At 46.2% G+C, this 17,573-nt stretch overlaps 1 protein-coding gene across 1 annotated transcript in view; it reads left to right on the top strand.

Moving 5' to 3' along the window:
- The window catches only part of LOC147124414 (uncharacterized), a 347,949-nt gene that overhangs the window by 114,072 nt on the left and 216,304 nt on the right, over positions 1 to 17,573 (top strand). The window contains exon 9 of the mRNA XM_085969950.1: positions 16,488 to 16,646. Within this exon, the coding sequence (XP_085826076.1) occupies positions 16,488 to 16,646 (159 nt within the window). The remainder of the gene's footprint in view (positions 1 to 16,487; positions 16,647 to 17,573) is intronic.

Raw genomic sequence — 17,573 nt, 5'->3', positions numbered from 1 at the left:
GGGCGCGGCCAGACCCAGGGAGAGGAGCGGCGGCGGCGCCAGCCTCGGCCGCACCAGGCGATCTGGCGGCCTTGGAGGTGGGGCAGTTCTTCCGGATGTGCCCCACCTCCTTGCAGGCGTGGCACCGCACACCGTCCGCCGTCCAAAAGGCGCGATAGGCGGTCCCCTCATGGAGGACGACAAATGCTCCGTCGGTGTCCTCCTCCCGTGCCAGCTGAATGAAGACCTGGCGCCGGAAGGAGTAGACGTGCCGAAGGCTGGCTTCCCAGCAGCCGAGCGGGATAGGTGCAATCCCCGACCTCACCTCCCCAAGTTGGCGCAAGTGGGGGAGGAGGAGCTCACCAGAAATATAGGGCGGGACGTTGGAAATAACGATCCTCCGCGCGGTGGCCTCAAGAGGATCCACCGGCAGGAAGGTCCCACCCACGGTGAGCCCCTTGGTGACAGCCAGGGACACCGCCCGCTCCGACCCCAGGAAGAACACAGCCTTCCCGTACATTTCTGATGCGGCAAGGATGGCTGAAGGGCCGACAACCCCAGCCATGGCCTTTACGCACGCCTCAATTGTCATGGTGGGGTGGGTGTAGCTCTTCACCCCAAGCTTTTTAGTTATTAAGGAGAACGGTGACAGGGCGGCAGAAGCAGCGGGAGCAGCCGTGGCTGTGGCTGCCGCCGCCGCATATGACCTAGCCAGCCCCGCCACCGGTGAAGAAGTAGATGCCATTATGGGGTGGCTCTTATAAAGGGCTACACCCACCCCAAGTCACAGGCCTTACGGTGTTAATGGCCTCCGGTTTTTAATTAAAGTCTTCCCTTGAGCAGAGGGAGCTGTTAAATTAAAGGCACACCTCTCCCCTTGTTGGAAGTAATTGGGAGAGGCAATTAATAAAAAAGGTGGAAAAAGAGGTGCCTTAAGAGAGAGACAAAGAGAGAGAGAGAGGGGGGGTGGGAAGGAGGGAGGCCGCAAAGGCAGGGTCGCCACTCAGGATAGTAGGTGGGTGGGTGTCGGCAGAGGTACACTCCCCGATGGAAAAATAAAGTCTCTGAAAAGGTGTTCTTCTGGTAGGGGGAGAAGATGTCTTCGCCTGGGAAAGCTGGAGAATGCCCAGGCTCAGCCCTACACCAGGTCTTAACGATGTATTAATTGATTTTAAAGGCTTCACCTAGGCAGCTCCAGATGTCCCAGGCCAGGCAATAGAAGGGGCGCTTATTAGTGGTGTGTGTGGCCTAGTATTCTACAAGAGACACACACAGACACCCCTTGGTGTTCCGGCCGGTCTTCTTTCTTCCCCCCACCTACAATACAAAGTCTTTGGGAGAATGCACCAAATGGCACCCACCTGCAGATGTTCAGTTGAAGAAGTTGCTCCTTCCCTCCTTCCAAGCAGTTGGTGTCGATGCTGTTTCTCTCCCCTCTCTCCCTCTCCTGGAATGGAGGCCAATTTGGGGAGGCAGTGGTGGAAAGGCCTCTCCTCTTGCAGATGTTGGCCTCCTTTTTCCCTCTCCTCTTCTCTCTCCAGGCACCTCAGTAGTAGATGTTGCTGCTGGTTTGTGGTAGTGGTGGTCTGGGGTCTCTCCTTCTCCTCCACTCCCTGGTCAAGGAGACCACCACTTTCCACTCTCCTGCAGCTTGGACCAGCAGCACAGAGAGCAAGGCAGAGAATGAATAAAGCTGTAAGGTGTTGTCCTTGTCTTGTCCTCTGTGCCTCTGGCCTCACCTGTGTGTTGTTAATGTATTTGGCTCCTGTCTCATTTGATTAATTTTGTCACGTGACCACTCTGGCCTGTATTTAAGCTTCCTGTTTCCTGTCCTCTTTGCTCAGTCCTGGGTTCGCCTGCCTGCAAGTAACAGCTCTTGCTGTGTCTCTGGCGTTCTCGAGTTTCTCTGTGTTTTCGAGTCTCAACTGAATCTCCTTTCGAGTGTTACCATGTCTCTGTGTTTTCGAGTATCATGTGAAGCATCTTTCGAATTCTACCCGGACTCGAGTCCTGGGATAGGTTTCCTGCGCTTGGGTCCACTACCGAAACCCTAGCAAAACGGCCCCGTGAATGCACGGCCCCGTGACAGGTAAGCCTGAAGATTGGGAGGATTTTAGAATTCAGCAAAGGAGGACCAAGAAATTGATAAAGAAAGGGAAAATAGAATATGAGATTAAACTAGTGAGAGACATAAAAACAGACTGTAAAAGCTTCTATAGGTATGTAAAAAGGAAAAGATTAACGAAAGTAAATGTGGGTCCCTTACAGGCTGAGACAGGAGAAATTATAATGGGGAATAAGGAAATGGCAGAGAAATTAAACAAATACTTTGGCCGCAATTTTATTTAACGAGACGGCTTGGATTCGGGTTGCGTAGTGGTCGGGGTCTGGACCCGCTGCCGGCTGGATCTGCTGCAGTTTTAAAATTTTAATTCAATTACCTTGTTAACTTCATTGGGGCGCGCTGGCCAGTCCAATGACTGCGATCGGGTCTGTTAGCCGCCTCAGATGACGTCATAATTACAGATGCTTTTAATGGTCCCATTCAGCCTCAGCCTTTGTGTTTCTGATTCTGATGGTGTGTGCATATTGGAGAGCTACAATGAGTGCTTCCAGAGGCAAGGCAGCTCTACGCTTCAATGGGGAGTTCCTCCATGCTCTTGTTGAGGCAGTAAGAGGGCGCAGGGAGAATCTCTTCCCTCCGGATGGCCGGAGGAAGCCTCCTCAGCATACCAAGACAGCCTGGCTGTGCACTGCAGAGGAGGTCAGCACAAGGTCTGTTTGTTCACGCACATGGATCCAGTGCAGGAAATGCTTTAATGATCTTCTGCGATCATCAAAAGTGAGTATCCCATCACACTTACCTTCAATCTGCTTCCCTTCTCTTCTCATCACCAGCACTCTGCTTTGAAGCCTGCTCCTCCACATCCCACCTTACACTTACTTCCCTTGCACCCTTACCAATCCATCTGTCTCTGTACTGAATCACTTCACCATCCTGACTGTGCATCCCTCACATTCGCTCTCATTGTTATGCATTGACAACAACTAACAACGCACAGGGAGCTAGCTTCCTCTTGGCACCTCACTCCATCTTGGTCTCCTTCTAAACTTCTATGTTAGGGATTCTTCACACTCACTCCATCACTGGTTGAAACTCTGCTTGTGTCCCTCCTTGCAGGAAAAGACAGCCAACAGTAAGAGGGAGAGAGCACAGACAGGAGGAGGCACACCAACCCTTGCAACATTGACAAGTGCTGAGGAGGCTGTGCACAAAAGCAGCGGAGGTGGCGAGGATCTTGAAGTGGAGAAAGACGGGCGCACTAGAGGAAGCTGGTGACAAAATAGAGTTTCATCCCTCTCATTGACACTTAATGATTGACTGCAATGGCAAATGATGTTCATAGAAATTCGCTTTGTACCATCTGCACAAAAGGATGTTTCTGCTACATCAAAATCAGATGTCTAACTCATGCCTTTACCCTCCCACAGGACCATCGAGCGCCCCCCTCCCCACTGTCCAGCAGGAACAGCCAGACGACTCCTCAGAGGAACCTGCAGCCTCTGAGGGAGCAGCGTCACCAGGATTCAGCGCACCCAACACCAGTGCAGGAACACACACCTCAGCGGGGCCCTCGCGACTTAGAGTAGTGTTGTCACCTGGTCTATCACAGCTCACAAGTGAGCATCAGCAGATAGTGGAGACAGCGACAGCAGTGGAGTGTCCTTGTCGGAGGTCGCAGGAATGTCCTAGCTCTGCTCAGCTGCATGTAGACACTGTGCCTCTGGGGCCATCCAGAAAGAGAGCGGTTCGGGAACTACAGGAACAAGCGCAGGAGTCTCTGGAAGGGATTGGCTCCAGGGTAAGTGTGAGTGTGCAGAGAATGGAGCAGTTCATCTCTAACAGCAGCACTGCCTTGGTGGAGGCAATGGCGCATGAACGCACCACCATGGATAGGATGGCAACCACCATGGAGGAAATAAGTAATGAAAACATGGTGAGTGTTCAAATTAGATTGTCAGCTCTGGAGGAGAGATGGGCAGCTATTGAGCAGAAAAACCAGAGCTTCATTGGACGTCCTTGTTATAAGGACTGCCAGTGCAGATACGGGTCCTCATGGGCCCCCCTGATGTGCACAGGAGCTCTCCAGCCACTTGCAAGCACTGAGGTGCGGCTGACCCATGAGAGGGATGCTGGTGGCAGGCTACAAGGTTGTGTGGGCTCCTCTCCAAGCGCTCACACGACCATGCCACTGCAGAGCCCTCACTCAGAGACCCACTTTGCAGAGACAACTGAGATGGCCGTTTCAGCCCCTGCACAGCCGCAGGAAGAACAGACTGTTGCAGAGCCCTCCCAGGCTCCCAAACCCAGAGGACACCCGCCAAAGGCGTCTCAGCAGGCACAGCATCCTAGTCAGCAAGATGCCTCTACATCTGCTGAAGCCACAGGGGGAAGCACCACATAGCAGCATGACTTAGAGGAAGATAAAGCACATATAGTCACAAGGGGACTCACTTGGGTGTTTTGTCATTATTGTTTTTGCTTGTTCATGCATTGTGATCCTTTTGTCAATGTAGTAAAGAAAAGTGATGGCAAACAGTTTAATGTGTGGCCTATGTGTTCTGGGAAATGGTAAATGCGCATTGAGGGCTCAGGGTGACTTGCATTTGTAATGGTGAAAGTGATAGGAAAGAACCAGTTACAGTAGAGATGATGTATGATGCTGGAGGAAGGTCGCCTACAATTAGAGAGCCATATGGTAGCCGCCTATGGTTGAAGAGTAAGCTTATGCAAATGTGGCATGGCAGAGTGCATCCCTTGCTTGACGGGCAGCAGTGAACTGGAGGGATGCTGCATTGGTCACAGTAGGGCCCACAAGGCGCGCCTCCTCCTTCTTCTTCCTCCTCCTCCTCCTCTTCTTCCGAGGAAGATCTGCACTGAGCCATGCGGCTGCTGCTCCTCCAATTATGACGACCAGGATGAGAGGACATAAATGGTTCCCATCCCATTGCTATAGGTTTAATTTGAGGCAAGAAGCTTGCAAGCGCACAGTCGGAGTGGCCTGAAATTATTCCAATCATGTCACACTGTTGTTGGGTGTCAGCTTGAACAGTCACAAGGTCAGCAGTGGATTTGCAAAATCTTATCCCAAACCTCCAACAACAAAGTTGTTGCATTTGAATGTCAGCCATGTTACAGGAACACTTTTAAAGTGCTGCACCAATTACTTCAAATCATGTCCTCGAGAAACTCATCTCCTTGCAGCTGGCGTGTTTCTGACAAGATGGGAAACAGGAGCCAGAAGCACGAAAATGGGAAACCACGATAAAAATAGGATTAGCAAGGCAGTTAACAGGCTCTTAACTGCCTTAACTACCTGTCCCACCGGTTCCAGTCACGTCAGTTTGGGAATGGCTGACCCGACACACACACGAAAATCGCGTGGGGGTGGGATGGAGGCGGGTTGGCAGTCTGAAGCCTTTTTTCCCGATTTTCGCTGCCGACCTGCCTCCAAACCCACCTCCTCAGGGCTATTAAAATCGAGCCCTCTGTGTCTGTCTTCACGGAAGAAAACGCAAAAAAATTCCCGGAAATAGTGGAGAACCAAGGCTCTGGCGAGAATGAGGAACGGAAAGAAATTAGTATTAGTAAAAAAAATAGTACTGGAGAAATTAATGGGACTGAAAGCCGATAAATCCCCTGGACCTGATGGCCTACATCCTGGGGTTTTGAAAAAGGTGGCTTTAGAGATAGTGGATGCATTGGTTGTCATTTTCCAAAATTCCATAGATCCTAGAATGGTTCCTGCGGATTGGAAGTTGGCCAATGTAACCCCACTTTTAATAAAGGAGGGAGAGAGAAAATGGGGAACTACAAACCAGTTAGTCTGACATCAGTCGTAGGGAAAATGCTAGAATCTATTGTTAAGGACGTGGTAAAAGGGTACTTAGAAAATAATAATAGGATTGGGCAGAGTCAACACGGATTTATGAAAGGGAAATCGTGTTTGACAAATCTGTTAGAGTTTTTTGAGGTTGTAACTAGCGGAATAGATAAGGGGGAACCAGTGGATATGGTGTATTTGGATTTTCAGAAGGCATTCGATAAGGTGCCACACAAGTGGTTATTAAACAAAATTAGGGCTCATGAGATTGGGGGTAATATACAAGCATGGATTGAGGATTGGTTAACAGACATAAAACAGAGAGTAGGAATAAATGGGTCATTTTTGGGTTGCCAGTACTAGTGGGGTACCGCAAGGATCAGTGCTTGGGCCTTAGCTATTCACAATCTACATCAATGATTTGGATGAGGGGACCAAATCTAATATATCCAAGTTTGTTGATGACACAAAGCTGGGTGGGAATGTAAGTTGTGAGGAAGATGCAAGGAGGCTTCAAGGCGATATAGACAGGCTAAGTGAATGGTCAAGAACATGGCAAATGGAATATAATGTGGAGAAATTTGGTAGGAAAAATAGAAAATCAGAGTATTTTTTAAATGGTGAGAGATTGGGAAATGTTGGTGTTCAGAGGAACCTGGGTGTCCTTGTATACGAATCACTGAAATTTAACATGCAGGTACAGCAAGCAATTAAGAAAGCAAATGGTATGTTGGCCTTTATTACAAGAGGATTTGAGTATGAGTAAAGACGTCTTACTGCAATTATATAGGGCCCTGGTGAGACCACACCTGGAATATTGTGTACAGTTTTGGTCTCCTTACCTAAGGAAGGATATACCTGCCATAGAGGGAGTGCAACGAAGGTTTACTAGACTCATTCCTGGGATGGGGGTATTGTCCTATGAGGACAGATTGAGTAGACTAGGCTTATATTCTCTAGGGTTTAGAAGAATGAGAGGTGATTTCATTGAAACATACAAAATTCTTACAGGACTTGACAGTGTAGATGCAGGAAGAATGTTTCCCCTGGCTGGGGAGTCTAGAGCCAGGGGTCACAGTCTTAGAATAAGGGGTCGGCCATTTAGGACTGAGATGAGGTGAAATTTCTTCACTCAGAGGGTGGTGAATCTTTGGAATTCTCTACACAAGAGGGCTGTGGATGTCAGTCATTGAGTATATTTAAGGTTGAGAGATATTTTTGGACTCTAAGGGAATCGAAGGATATTGGGCGGGAAAGTAATTTTGAGATCGAAGATCAGCCATGATCTTATTGAATGGTGGAGCAGGCTCGAAGGGCCAAATGGCCTACTCCTGCTCCTATTTCTTATGTTCTTATGTATGTTATTATTTGGGTCTAGATAATGATTTGATGGATTTTTTTTAAAAGCACTTTGTTGCTTTGATGAATTTCTTTTATCATACAGTACACATGTGTTTCATTACCTAATGTCTAAAACAACAACGTTAGATAAAATTGTAATCCTTTAAATTATGAAGGGAAAAGATAATTTAATTCAAATGTATGTAAAAATATGGCTGAGATTTTTTTGCTGGAGTTATGGCAGCTATCCAGTGTTAGTCCTACAAAATGTGGCAGAAAATCCTTAGGGAACCGCTCCACCACTTGAGATTTTTGACCCAGATCATCTTCCCTCCTTTGTTTGAGACACATCACCAGGGGAGGGACTTACGCCCATCATGGAGATGCGCCTTTGCCCTAGCTGACCTCAGAGCCATTAGCATTTTAGTGACAAGCTCCCCGGCCTCTGCAGGGAAGTCACACCAGACTTGGGCAAAGGTTTGCTTTGACAGGCCTCTAAGGCCTGCCTCACTGTGGAGATGCAAGCACCTTCCGTGGTACCTGCAAAAGCAGAATATGTTTAGAAAAAAAATTGAGGCCTCGTCTTCAACCCTTGCAAGGTCATGCTTTTAACGGGTTGTGGCTACAAAAAAAAATTGAAACCTTCTCTACACTCCTTGCAATTCTGGATGCCCAGGCCTCTTGCTGCCTGCATTCAAACTAGACAAATCAGACATGTCAGAGGGTACATGTCCTTGAATTGTATCTAATTGTAATATGCCTGTTGTGGTAAACCACTTTTATCGTTCACTATCGTTACACTATGGTTATCACTGTTTATATCGTTACACTATGGTTATCACTGTTTACACTGTTGTATCACTACACAAGGTCACCTCTTGTCACGCTGTTATACCTGGGCTGACCACAGCTGACTCCGCCCATGGCTCCGCCTGCTTGCCCAGGTATAAAGGTGGTCGACTGGCTGGTATTCCTCCTTGTTGGACCCGATCACCCACGAGGGTGGGCTCTGTCATTTAGCCAATAAAAACCTATAGTTACTATCTTAACTCGTCGCTTTTCATTGGATGAATTGATAGGTATATCACCTGTCACATTTTGCTAGGCGGGCTGATCCAGCATGATTTTGCATCGTCAACTCATTGTAATAATACATACACAATGCTTGTACGCATTTGCCTAAGCACTGAGCAGGATATTTGGTGAGCCAGCTCTTCTTAAAGGGCTGCTGCTTGCATTTCAAATGGAGTTTCCATACAGAGTGGCTGCCATAAGGAACAAGAGTAGATCTGCTCATTTGAGGATGCAGCACACCTTAGGAAGGATATATTGGCCTTGGAGGGAGTGCAGGGTAGGTTTACCAGAATGATGCCCAGACTCCAAGGGTTAAATTACGAGGAGAGATTTCACAAATTAGGGTTGTATTCCCTAGAAGTTAGAAGTTTAAGGGGTGATTTGATCGAAGTTTTCAAGATATTAAGGGGAACAGATTGGGTAGGTAGAGAGAAACTATTTCTGCTGGTTGGGGAGTCTAGGACTCAGGTGCAGAGTCTAAAAATTAGAGCCAGACCTATCAGGAGTGAAATTGGGAAACACTTCTACACACAAAGGGTGGTAGAAGTTTGGAACTCTCTTCCGCTAGATCAATTGTTAATTTTAAATCTTAAGATTGATAGATTTTTGTTAACCAAAGGTATTAAGGGATATGGGCTAAAGGTGAGTATATAGGGTTAAGTCGCAGATCAGCCATGATCTCATTGAATGGCGGAACAGGCTCGAGGGGATAAATGGCCTACTCCTGTTCCTATGTTCCTAGGAAGCTGCCCTTGAGGTGTTGTCCCAGGCAATGCAACAAAAAAGGGTTGTCTTCTACACAGGCAGCCACTGTCTTAAGGGACAATGGCCTAGAAATTGGGTATAGCCCCGCTTGAGGCGTTAGAACTGGCGATGCGCTAAGTTTATAGCCAGACGAAACTTATTGCCGCCTGGCGCGATATTGGGTTGCATCGCCCCCCAAAGGGGATTGAGGCGTTAAATCAGCTGTTGCACGGTGCTCTTAAGGCGCAAAAGGTCAGGCGCTACTCAATATCGATGCGGACGGGCGCAGCGCAGGTGAACTCAATTACGGGAAAGCACGAGACCTACAGGCGCCGGCCAGCTCTTAAAGGGGCGGGTCAGTCAGACTGAGCTTAAACACCCAACGCCCTGAAGGCCTCAGATTCGGCGCTCGCCCTTGTCTGGCGTTAGAAACTTGTGCATTATGGAGAAGGGTAGGCAGAAAGCAGAGCGCTTCAGCACTGAGGCTCTGGACCACTTGGTGGCTGCAGTTGAACACCGTCGAGAAGTCCTGTATCCGGATAATGGCAAGAGGCCAAATCAGAAGGCTTATCGACGATCTTGGAGGGAGGTTGCTGTGAGGGTGAATTCCAGCAGCATGGCGACCAGGACCCCTGTTCAGTGCAGGAAGAAATTCAACGACCTCACACGGATCGTTAGGATGAGTGATGGTTTACCAAACTTGTGCTTCCCTCCATCTGCAGCTGACTTCGGGCACCCTGCTGCAATGATGCGCCAATGGCCATCTGTCAGTATGCACCCATGGCCCTTTCTGGCCACACACATGGACAGATGTCTCAAGGCCTCATGTAAGGGCTCTTGCACCATGGGGGGCATGCAATGAGGTCTCAAGGCCTCATGTAACAGAACATCCCCTTCTTTCCCCTGCAGTCCAAGATGGCACAGATTAGAAAGGAGCAGCGTCGAACCGGTGGCGGACCTGCACATGTGGTCACTCTCATGGATCTGGAGGAGAGAGTGCACCAGATACTTGGAGGATGTCTGTCTGGTCCAGTGACCACTGCATCTGCCGACCCCATTACCGACAGCGAGGGTAAGACTCTCACCTTTTCCACCTGTTGCCTTCCACTTGATCCCCCCGCCAGCATGCATCCTCAGTGTGCAGCCATGTCAGAGCCTTGCCACAATCTGGCATGCCTTTCAGCAAACCTGTCCTTTTGTTAAAGCCACTCTTCCACCTCCCACTTTCAGATGAAGCAGCACCAACTCAGGCTCAACACGCTGAAGCAGCCAGTGCCAGTGCCACCGGAGGCGAGGACCAGGAGGAATCCGGACCAGCCATTGCAGAATCCGGGGAGTGGAGACATCTGCAGACTGGGGATAGTAGTCCCCTCGAGGGGAGGGGGGGTGGCTCTGAGGATGAACCAGTTGCCGGACCAAGCGGCATGGAGCAACGCAGGGGGGATAGGCAAGTTCGGCCACCGTCTCCCCGCAGGGCAAGGCAGGTCGTCATGACTGCTGCACAGAGTGCAGATGAGGTCCGTCGCCCTCCAAACAAGCTCCCATTCCGATGCCAGTTGGTCAAAAGGCTTTTAGGTGTAGTGGTGCAAGTGCTTCGGACAGGGTTGAAGGTACCAAGTACTGTAAAGCTCAAATCCCAGAACTCCGCTCCACATTAGCTCGCCAACTCGCTCTAGCAGCGAGCGCAATGAGCAGGCCAAGTGGCAGAAGATTCTGCAGTAGAGCTGTCCCCTTTAAATAGCGCCCCCCTACTCCGAGAAGGGCCTGTTAGCCCTCCCTCGAACTGTCACTAATAGCGCTGGGCGCTAAGGCTCCGGGCGCCACCCAATATGCGCTCAGGCGCTCCTAAAAGGCGTTGCACACTGAAATGACGTCATGAGCTGCTTGCGCTCGCGGGCGCGCGCAAACACTTAGCGCAGGCGCTAAATGTATAGTCAATATCTGAGTTGGCGCTATCTTCATAGCGTCCACCCCAACATAGCGCTTCGCCCCAATTCTAGGTCTCTTTAGGCGCTCAGCACTGGTGCTACCAACCCAATTTCTAGGCCAATGTCTGAAATGCCTGGATAGCGGTGGCTGAGTGAGTTAATGGAGTTTGCTATAGGTTGTGGCAGCAGATGAAAAAATAATTTTGGGATTATGGATACTCGTAAAGTAACAACTTGTCCACTCTAAAACCCCGATTTCATGTGCCCGATCCAAGGCGTGCTTGATATTCCAATGTGGGATGCTGGTAGAATTGAAGAGATTTCTCTGTAGGAATGTCCAACCCAATGTTAATTATGCAAATCGAGTCACACTAAATTGGGATGGTTCTTCCTGTACCTGTGAAGGTCATCCATTTTGGCCATTAAGGACTGGTGTGAGGAGAAGTTTCTTCATTCAGGGTTGTGAATCTTTGGAATTCTCTACACAAGAGGGTTGCGGATGTCAGTCATTAGTATATTTAAGGTTGAGATAAATAGATTTTTGGACTCTAAGGGAATCAAAGGATATCGGGCAGGAAAGTGATGTTGAGGTCGAAGATCAGCCATGATCTTATCGAATGGCAGAGCAGGCACGAGGGGCCATATGGCCCACTGCTGCTCCTATTTCTTATGTTCTTAGATGCTTAATGCCTTAATAAGAATATATGCTACAAGGTCCATCTAGGTAATTTGGTCTGCAGTTCATTCCTGTGTAAACAAGTGACTAATGCTGTGTTTGCAAGGGGAAACACCTTAATCACATTCCCAGTGGAAAGAAGATGTCAACTGGAAGTGGCACATAACTTTTACTGTCTGGCAGGCTTCCTAAAAGTTATAAATGAAACCAATGTGATCATCTGAGCTCTGCATATCAGCCTTGATGTATCGATTAACTGGAAGGGATTCTACTCCCTGAGTAAAGCCTTGGAAAATGGGGGCTGAAAGTTCCACTTCTAGGTCTTTAAGAAAAAGGCTGTAGATTATGTTAACATTTAATTTACCAGTCCTATTTTCCAAGGCTCCGCGCCACCAGCAGGGTCTCGCATGCTTTTGTTGCTCAGCAGAAAATCGGGCACAGTGCCACCGGTGCTCTGTACTTTGGATCTAATTTTTCAATCAGAGTTGTCACAAGTGTTTAAAGTCCCCTGATCCTAGAAAATCAGTTCGGGTCAAGGATGGGCCGAACTCCCACCATGAAGATGATGCAATGTAATTCCGCAAAAGTGGAAAATTTTTGCCCTCTTTCCCTGACTTGCGCTCAAAGTACTCTGTGACCTTCCACTGGAGATGGGATGAATTATTATCCAATTTTAATAAGGTGTGGGTTACTTGTGAAATTGTATATTATTTCTCTCTAATAGTCTAGTTGAGATTAGAAACTCACCATGTGGAGAAATTAACGCTGCATATGCTAACATTATACAGCTGAACAGTTAGGTAAAGATATTTAAATTAGAAAATCAGTTTTAAAATGTATTCTGGGATGTGAGTGATGCTGGCAATGCTGTATATATTGCCTATCCCTAGTTGTTCTGAAAAGGTGGTGGTGGGCTACCTTCTGGAAATTATTAGGGGTGAAATTGGTCTTGGGTGGTAGCGCGAAACAGGGGATAGTGAATTGGCAGCCTGTTTTACACCTCACCAATGTTCCCTTTAAGCTGTGCGGCCATGCAGCACCCTGCAGCTCCCGCGCAGCTGGCTGACCAGCTTTTAAATAGGGAAAAACTGCGCATGCGCGGTATTTTGAATGGGCTGTGCAGCCTCTTAAAGGGGCCGCGCACGCAAAAAAAAAAATTAAAGGGTACATTGCAACTCACCCTTTTTTTCCAAAAAGGAAATCATGAGGGGTCTAAAATGGGCTGCCGATTGGTATTGCCACCGAAGAAAAATTTCACTCTTATTGCTTTTACAACTGATTGGCTTGCCATGCCACTTTAGAGAGCATCAAGAATTAACCAGTGTAGTGTGGGCTAGACCAAGGGAGAAGTGGCACGTTCCACAAGGACATTTTGTGGAAAAGGACATTTTGAACCAATTGGATTTTATCGTAATCTCTGGCAGTTTTCATGGTTACTTTTTCTGGTGGCAGCCCACAAAGTACCAGACTTATTGAACTGAATTTCACAAATTGGCATTGTGGCAATTAAACTCAAGTTCTGGATTGCTAGTCCAGTACAATAATCACTACACTATCATACCCACTATGTTACATTGCTGCAAGACACTAAAGTAATGATCCGACTTTTTCTGGATTAAAATGCACCTAGAAAACAACAACTTGCATTTAAATAGCAACTTTAATGTAAAAAAACAACCCAAATAGAAATAGATCAAGGAAGGGATGCCAAACCATGAAGGGAGAGATTTGCAGGGGAGATCAAAGGCTTGGTCAAGAAGATGGATTTTGAGAAGGTTTTCAAAGGAAGAGAGAAATTAAGAGGGGCAGATTTTTAGAAAGGGAATTCCTGAGAGAAGGACCGAGCTGGCTAATGGGAAGGGGAGGAAAGCACAATAAGCTAAAGTCAAAGGATGAAAGAGTGGATATAAACCTGAAAGAGGTTGCATAGGTAGAAACATTTGTCATAGCAGCATGAGAGCATTCCACTGTAAGGCAACCTTACCAATCAGAACACAGTGATTACCTTCTGTGGAGGATCCATCGCAGCACCCCGTCACGGTGCAGACCCTCTGCTTTTATACCCTTTCTTATCATTATTATGTGACAGCCAGCATATTTTACTAGCCAGCCCTCTTAGTTCTCACACTCTACATGAACTTAATTTGCAGCACATTCCAATGCTAATCAAAATACTTACTTGCTTATTTGCTTGGCTATCCTTATCATATGCAGGCCTTGCTCCCTTTACACTAATTGCAGCATTGATTTTGTTGTTTTGAGATGTTGTGGCTTAAAGATTATAATATCCTGCTTAACAGACAAAAGCTAAGAATTGACATTATTACAATACACTCAAGTATTCCTTATATAGAATGTAATTATTGGCAGTATTACACTAGCAAACTTCCCCATATCACTTTAGTTCAGCTGCAGGAATCTTGCTGCTGTCCTGATAAACCCTTTCCATTACATTCATCCAACATTGTCACCCAGCACAGTGTAATCCTCTCATGGTATTTGGAAGGAACCCATAACATAAAAATTGATAGTGCAAGCTAACTTCAGAGCTACAGGAGCTGATTCCAGGTAGTCATCATCACATGACTATTCAGTGAACAGTTCTCTGCTGAGAGTGAACTGGTGCAAGTACTGCTGTTCCTTCAATGCCAATATTTAATTTATGGTCTGTAAATCATCTGAAAAGGTCACCGCTCCTCCTTCAATGTTTCTATCATCTATTCTGCCTATACTCAGTAACTAAAATGAACATTACACTCATTAGATATTTTCCTCAGAAATGTGAATGTTTGGCAGAGTATTTAATCCTACTTTAGTTATAATTAAATATCATTTAGTAAAAGGTTACTAAATACCAAATATTGGTCAGATCTGCTGCCTAATGATTGCTTTAATTGCTATTTTTGTCAATCTGTGGTATTCTGTAATATTTATACTAATGACTATATCCTTTATCATAACAGGAAGAGGGAGCAGAGATATTGGATAGGATAAAAGATAGATAGAAAGGAGGTCCTGAATAGCTTGGCATCACTAAGTTAACAAGTCACCCGGTCCAGCATCTTAGGTTGCTGAGGAAAACAAGGGTGGATATAGAAGTTGTTCTGATCACAATCTTTCAATCCTCCTTGGATATGGGAGTGGTGCCAGAGGACTGGAGAACTGCAAATGTTACACACCTGTTCAAAAATGGGGAGAGAGATAAACCTGGAAACTACAGGCCAATCTGTCTAACATCAATGGTGAGAAAACTACTAGAGACCATTGTCAAGGCCAAACTTAATTCTCACTTGGAGAAGCATGAATTACTAAGGGACAGCCAGCATGGATTTGTTAAAGGCAAATCATGTCTGACTAACCTGATTGAGTTCTTTGAAGAAGTAACAGAGAATGTTGCTGAGGGTAGTGCAGTAGATGTATATATGGACTTTCAAAAGGCATTTGATGAAGTACCACATGACAGACTTATTTGGAAAATAGAAGCACGTAAGATTAAACGGATAGTGGTAACTTGGGTACGTAATTGGCTAAGGAATATGAGGCAGAAAGTAGTGGTGAACGGATGTTTTTCTGACTGGAGAGAAGTATGCAGTGGGGTCCCCAGGGATTGGTATCATGAACATTGCTTTCCTTGTTATATATAAATGACCTGGACTTGGGCGTAGGGAGTACAATTTTAAAGTTTGCGGATGATACAAAACTTGGCAATGTAGTAAATAGTGAGAAGGATAATAACAGAATTCAGGAGGACATGGTCAGACTGGTGAAATGGGAAGACACATGGCAGATGCAATTTCATGTGAATAAGTGTGAAGGGATGCACTTTGAGAGAACAATATGGAGAGGCAGTATAATCTAAATGGTACTATTTTGAGGGGTTGCAAGAGCAGAGGGACCTGGGGGTGCATATTCACAAATCTTTGAAGGTGGCAGGGCAAGTTGATAGGGCAATTATGAAAGCAGATAGGATACTTGGCTTTAAAAATATGGGCATTGATTACAAAAACAAGGAAGTCATGCTAAACCTTTAAAAATCACTGGTAGGCCTTCGGAGGAATATTATGTACAATTCTGGGTACCACACTTTAGGAAGGATGTCAAGGCCTTGGAGAGTGTACAGAGGAGGTTTACCAGAATGATACCAGGGATGAGGGACTTCAGTTAATTGGAGAGATTGGAGAAGCTGGGATTGCTCTCCTTTATAGCAGAGACGATTAAGGGGAAATCTAATTGAGGTATTCAAAATTATGAGGAGTTTTGATAGAGCAAGTAGGGAGAAACTGTTTTCTCAGGCAAGTGGGTTACTAACCAGAGGCCATAGATTTAAAAGAATTGGCAAAAGAAGTAGGGAGAAATTAAGAGAATTTTTTCACCCAGATGGTTTTTAAGATCTGGAATGCACTACCTGAAAGGGTGGTGGATGCAAATTCCATCGGAACTTTCAAAAGGCAACTGTGCATAGACTTGAATAGGACTAATTTGCAGGGTTATGGGGAAAAACTTGGGTGTGGGACTAAATTGGACAGGTCTTTCAAAGAGCCGGCACAGGCATGATGGGCCGAATGGCCTCCTTCTGCGCTGTAAGATTCTATGATTCAACATGCACCAAATGTGTAGTGGTATGGCCACACATAACGATTCTAGCAATTTTAACTGGTGGTAGTTGTGGGAGATGCTTCCTTTCTACATTTGGCATACCCGAGTTATTTTGATTTAGACCCAATCAGTCCTCTAATTTACAGGCATCTATTTTCCCATCAAAGGAGACTGACTTATCACAAATTTTAAATGCTTTCCTTCAGAAACTACCTGTTTCGTAGCTTTTTAATTAAATTATTAGATGTATTTTTCTATTGTCAGAAAAACATGGAAAAGGTTCAGCAGGAATTGAAGTCACAGAAGATTCTACTGGATCATCAGAGCAAACTGTATAGTGTACAATTGGAGGATCTGAGAAAACAACTTCAGGAAGCACATAAAAAAGAAAAGCTGCAAGCAAATGCTTCTTCACTAGCACTGGTATGAGTAAGACAGAACATGAACATCACATTTTAATTATTCTAACAGTGTAGGCTGATTTTTCTTTGTGGTATGCCTCAAATGTACAAAGAACGGGCAGAGGCTGGTTACTTTGGTTCTCCACCCCAACTACACTGCCCACACACTTCCAGTCCATACATTTTTTGGGTTTCAGAGGCATTTCAAAGAAGCTAGCTGTGCAAATTGAATTAAAGTAAGGGACAAATGATGTTACAGTGTCCTGCCACCAGCTTCCCTTAGATTTTGCTGGTAGCAGCTCAGTGGTAGGCAGTGCCCGTGTAAGCTGGGTGCTGGATCATGGACCAATGTGTTTTTAAAGCACCAGACCTTAAGTTGCATGTAATTTCCATTTCGGACCAAGGGTTTCCTGACATTTACCCAGTTCGTTGTTGCACTACGAGAGCATGGCATGTCCAAGTTTTGAGGACACTTGATTATTTGTAGGGCATCCTTCCTTTTAGCACAATCAGAATTCCATATATTTAGCATCATCAGTGAGCATGGTGATTAAAAACCTCTACCTACCCATAGTGCAAATTAATAAGTGCAAAGAACATCTTAAAACTATTTACAACAGCTCAAATGTCGTTATTTCAGTCCAGTTTCTAACCCATAAATCCACACCAACCTATTTGGAGGAAAAGATGTTTGAACAGGAAGTGATTTTAGATGCCAAGGAGGTGAAGTATAATGGGAGGAGGAGGGAGCCTACCTGCCATTACTCTCATGGACAAATCTATTGGTCTCACAGGAATTTTCTCAATATTACAGAAGCCTTCAGAGGCTTAGGTTCCCAATGGAGGTAGCCTGAGCTCTGCTTCCTGTTAAAGGAAGACATGCAACCACACTCCAGGAGAGGGAAAGGGTGCTGCCAGTGACAGTCAAAGTATCCATCACCACCATTTT

Source organism: Somniosus microcephalus, chromosome 1 (genome assembly GCF_052327205.1).
Source record: "Somniosus microcephalus isolate GS21.2 chromosome 1, FLI_Smic_1.0, whole genome shotgun sequence".
NCBI lineage: Eukaryota > Metazoa > Chordata > Chondrichthyes > Squaliformes > Somniosidae > Somniosus > Somniosus microcephalus.
Note: the sequence above shows the minus strand (reverse complement) of the source record. Positions and strands in the feature narration are given on the sequence as shown.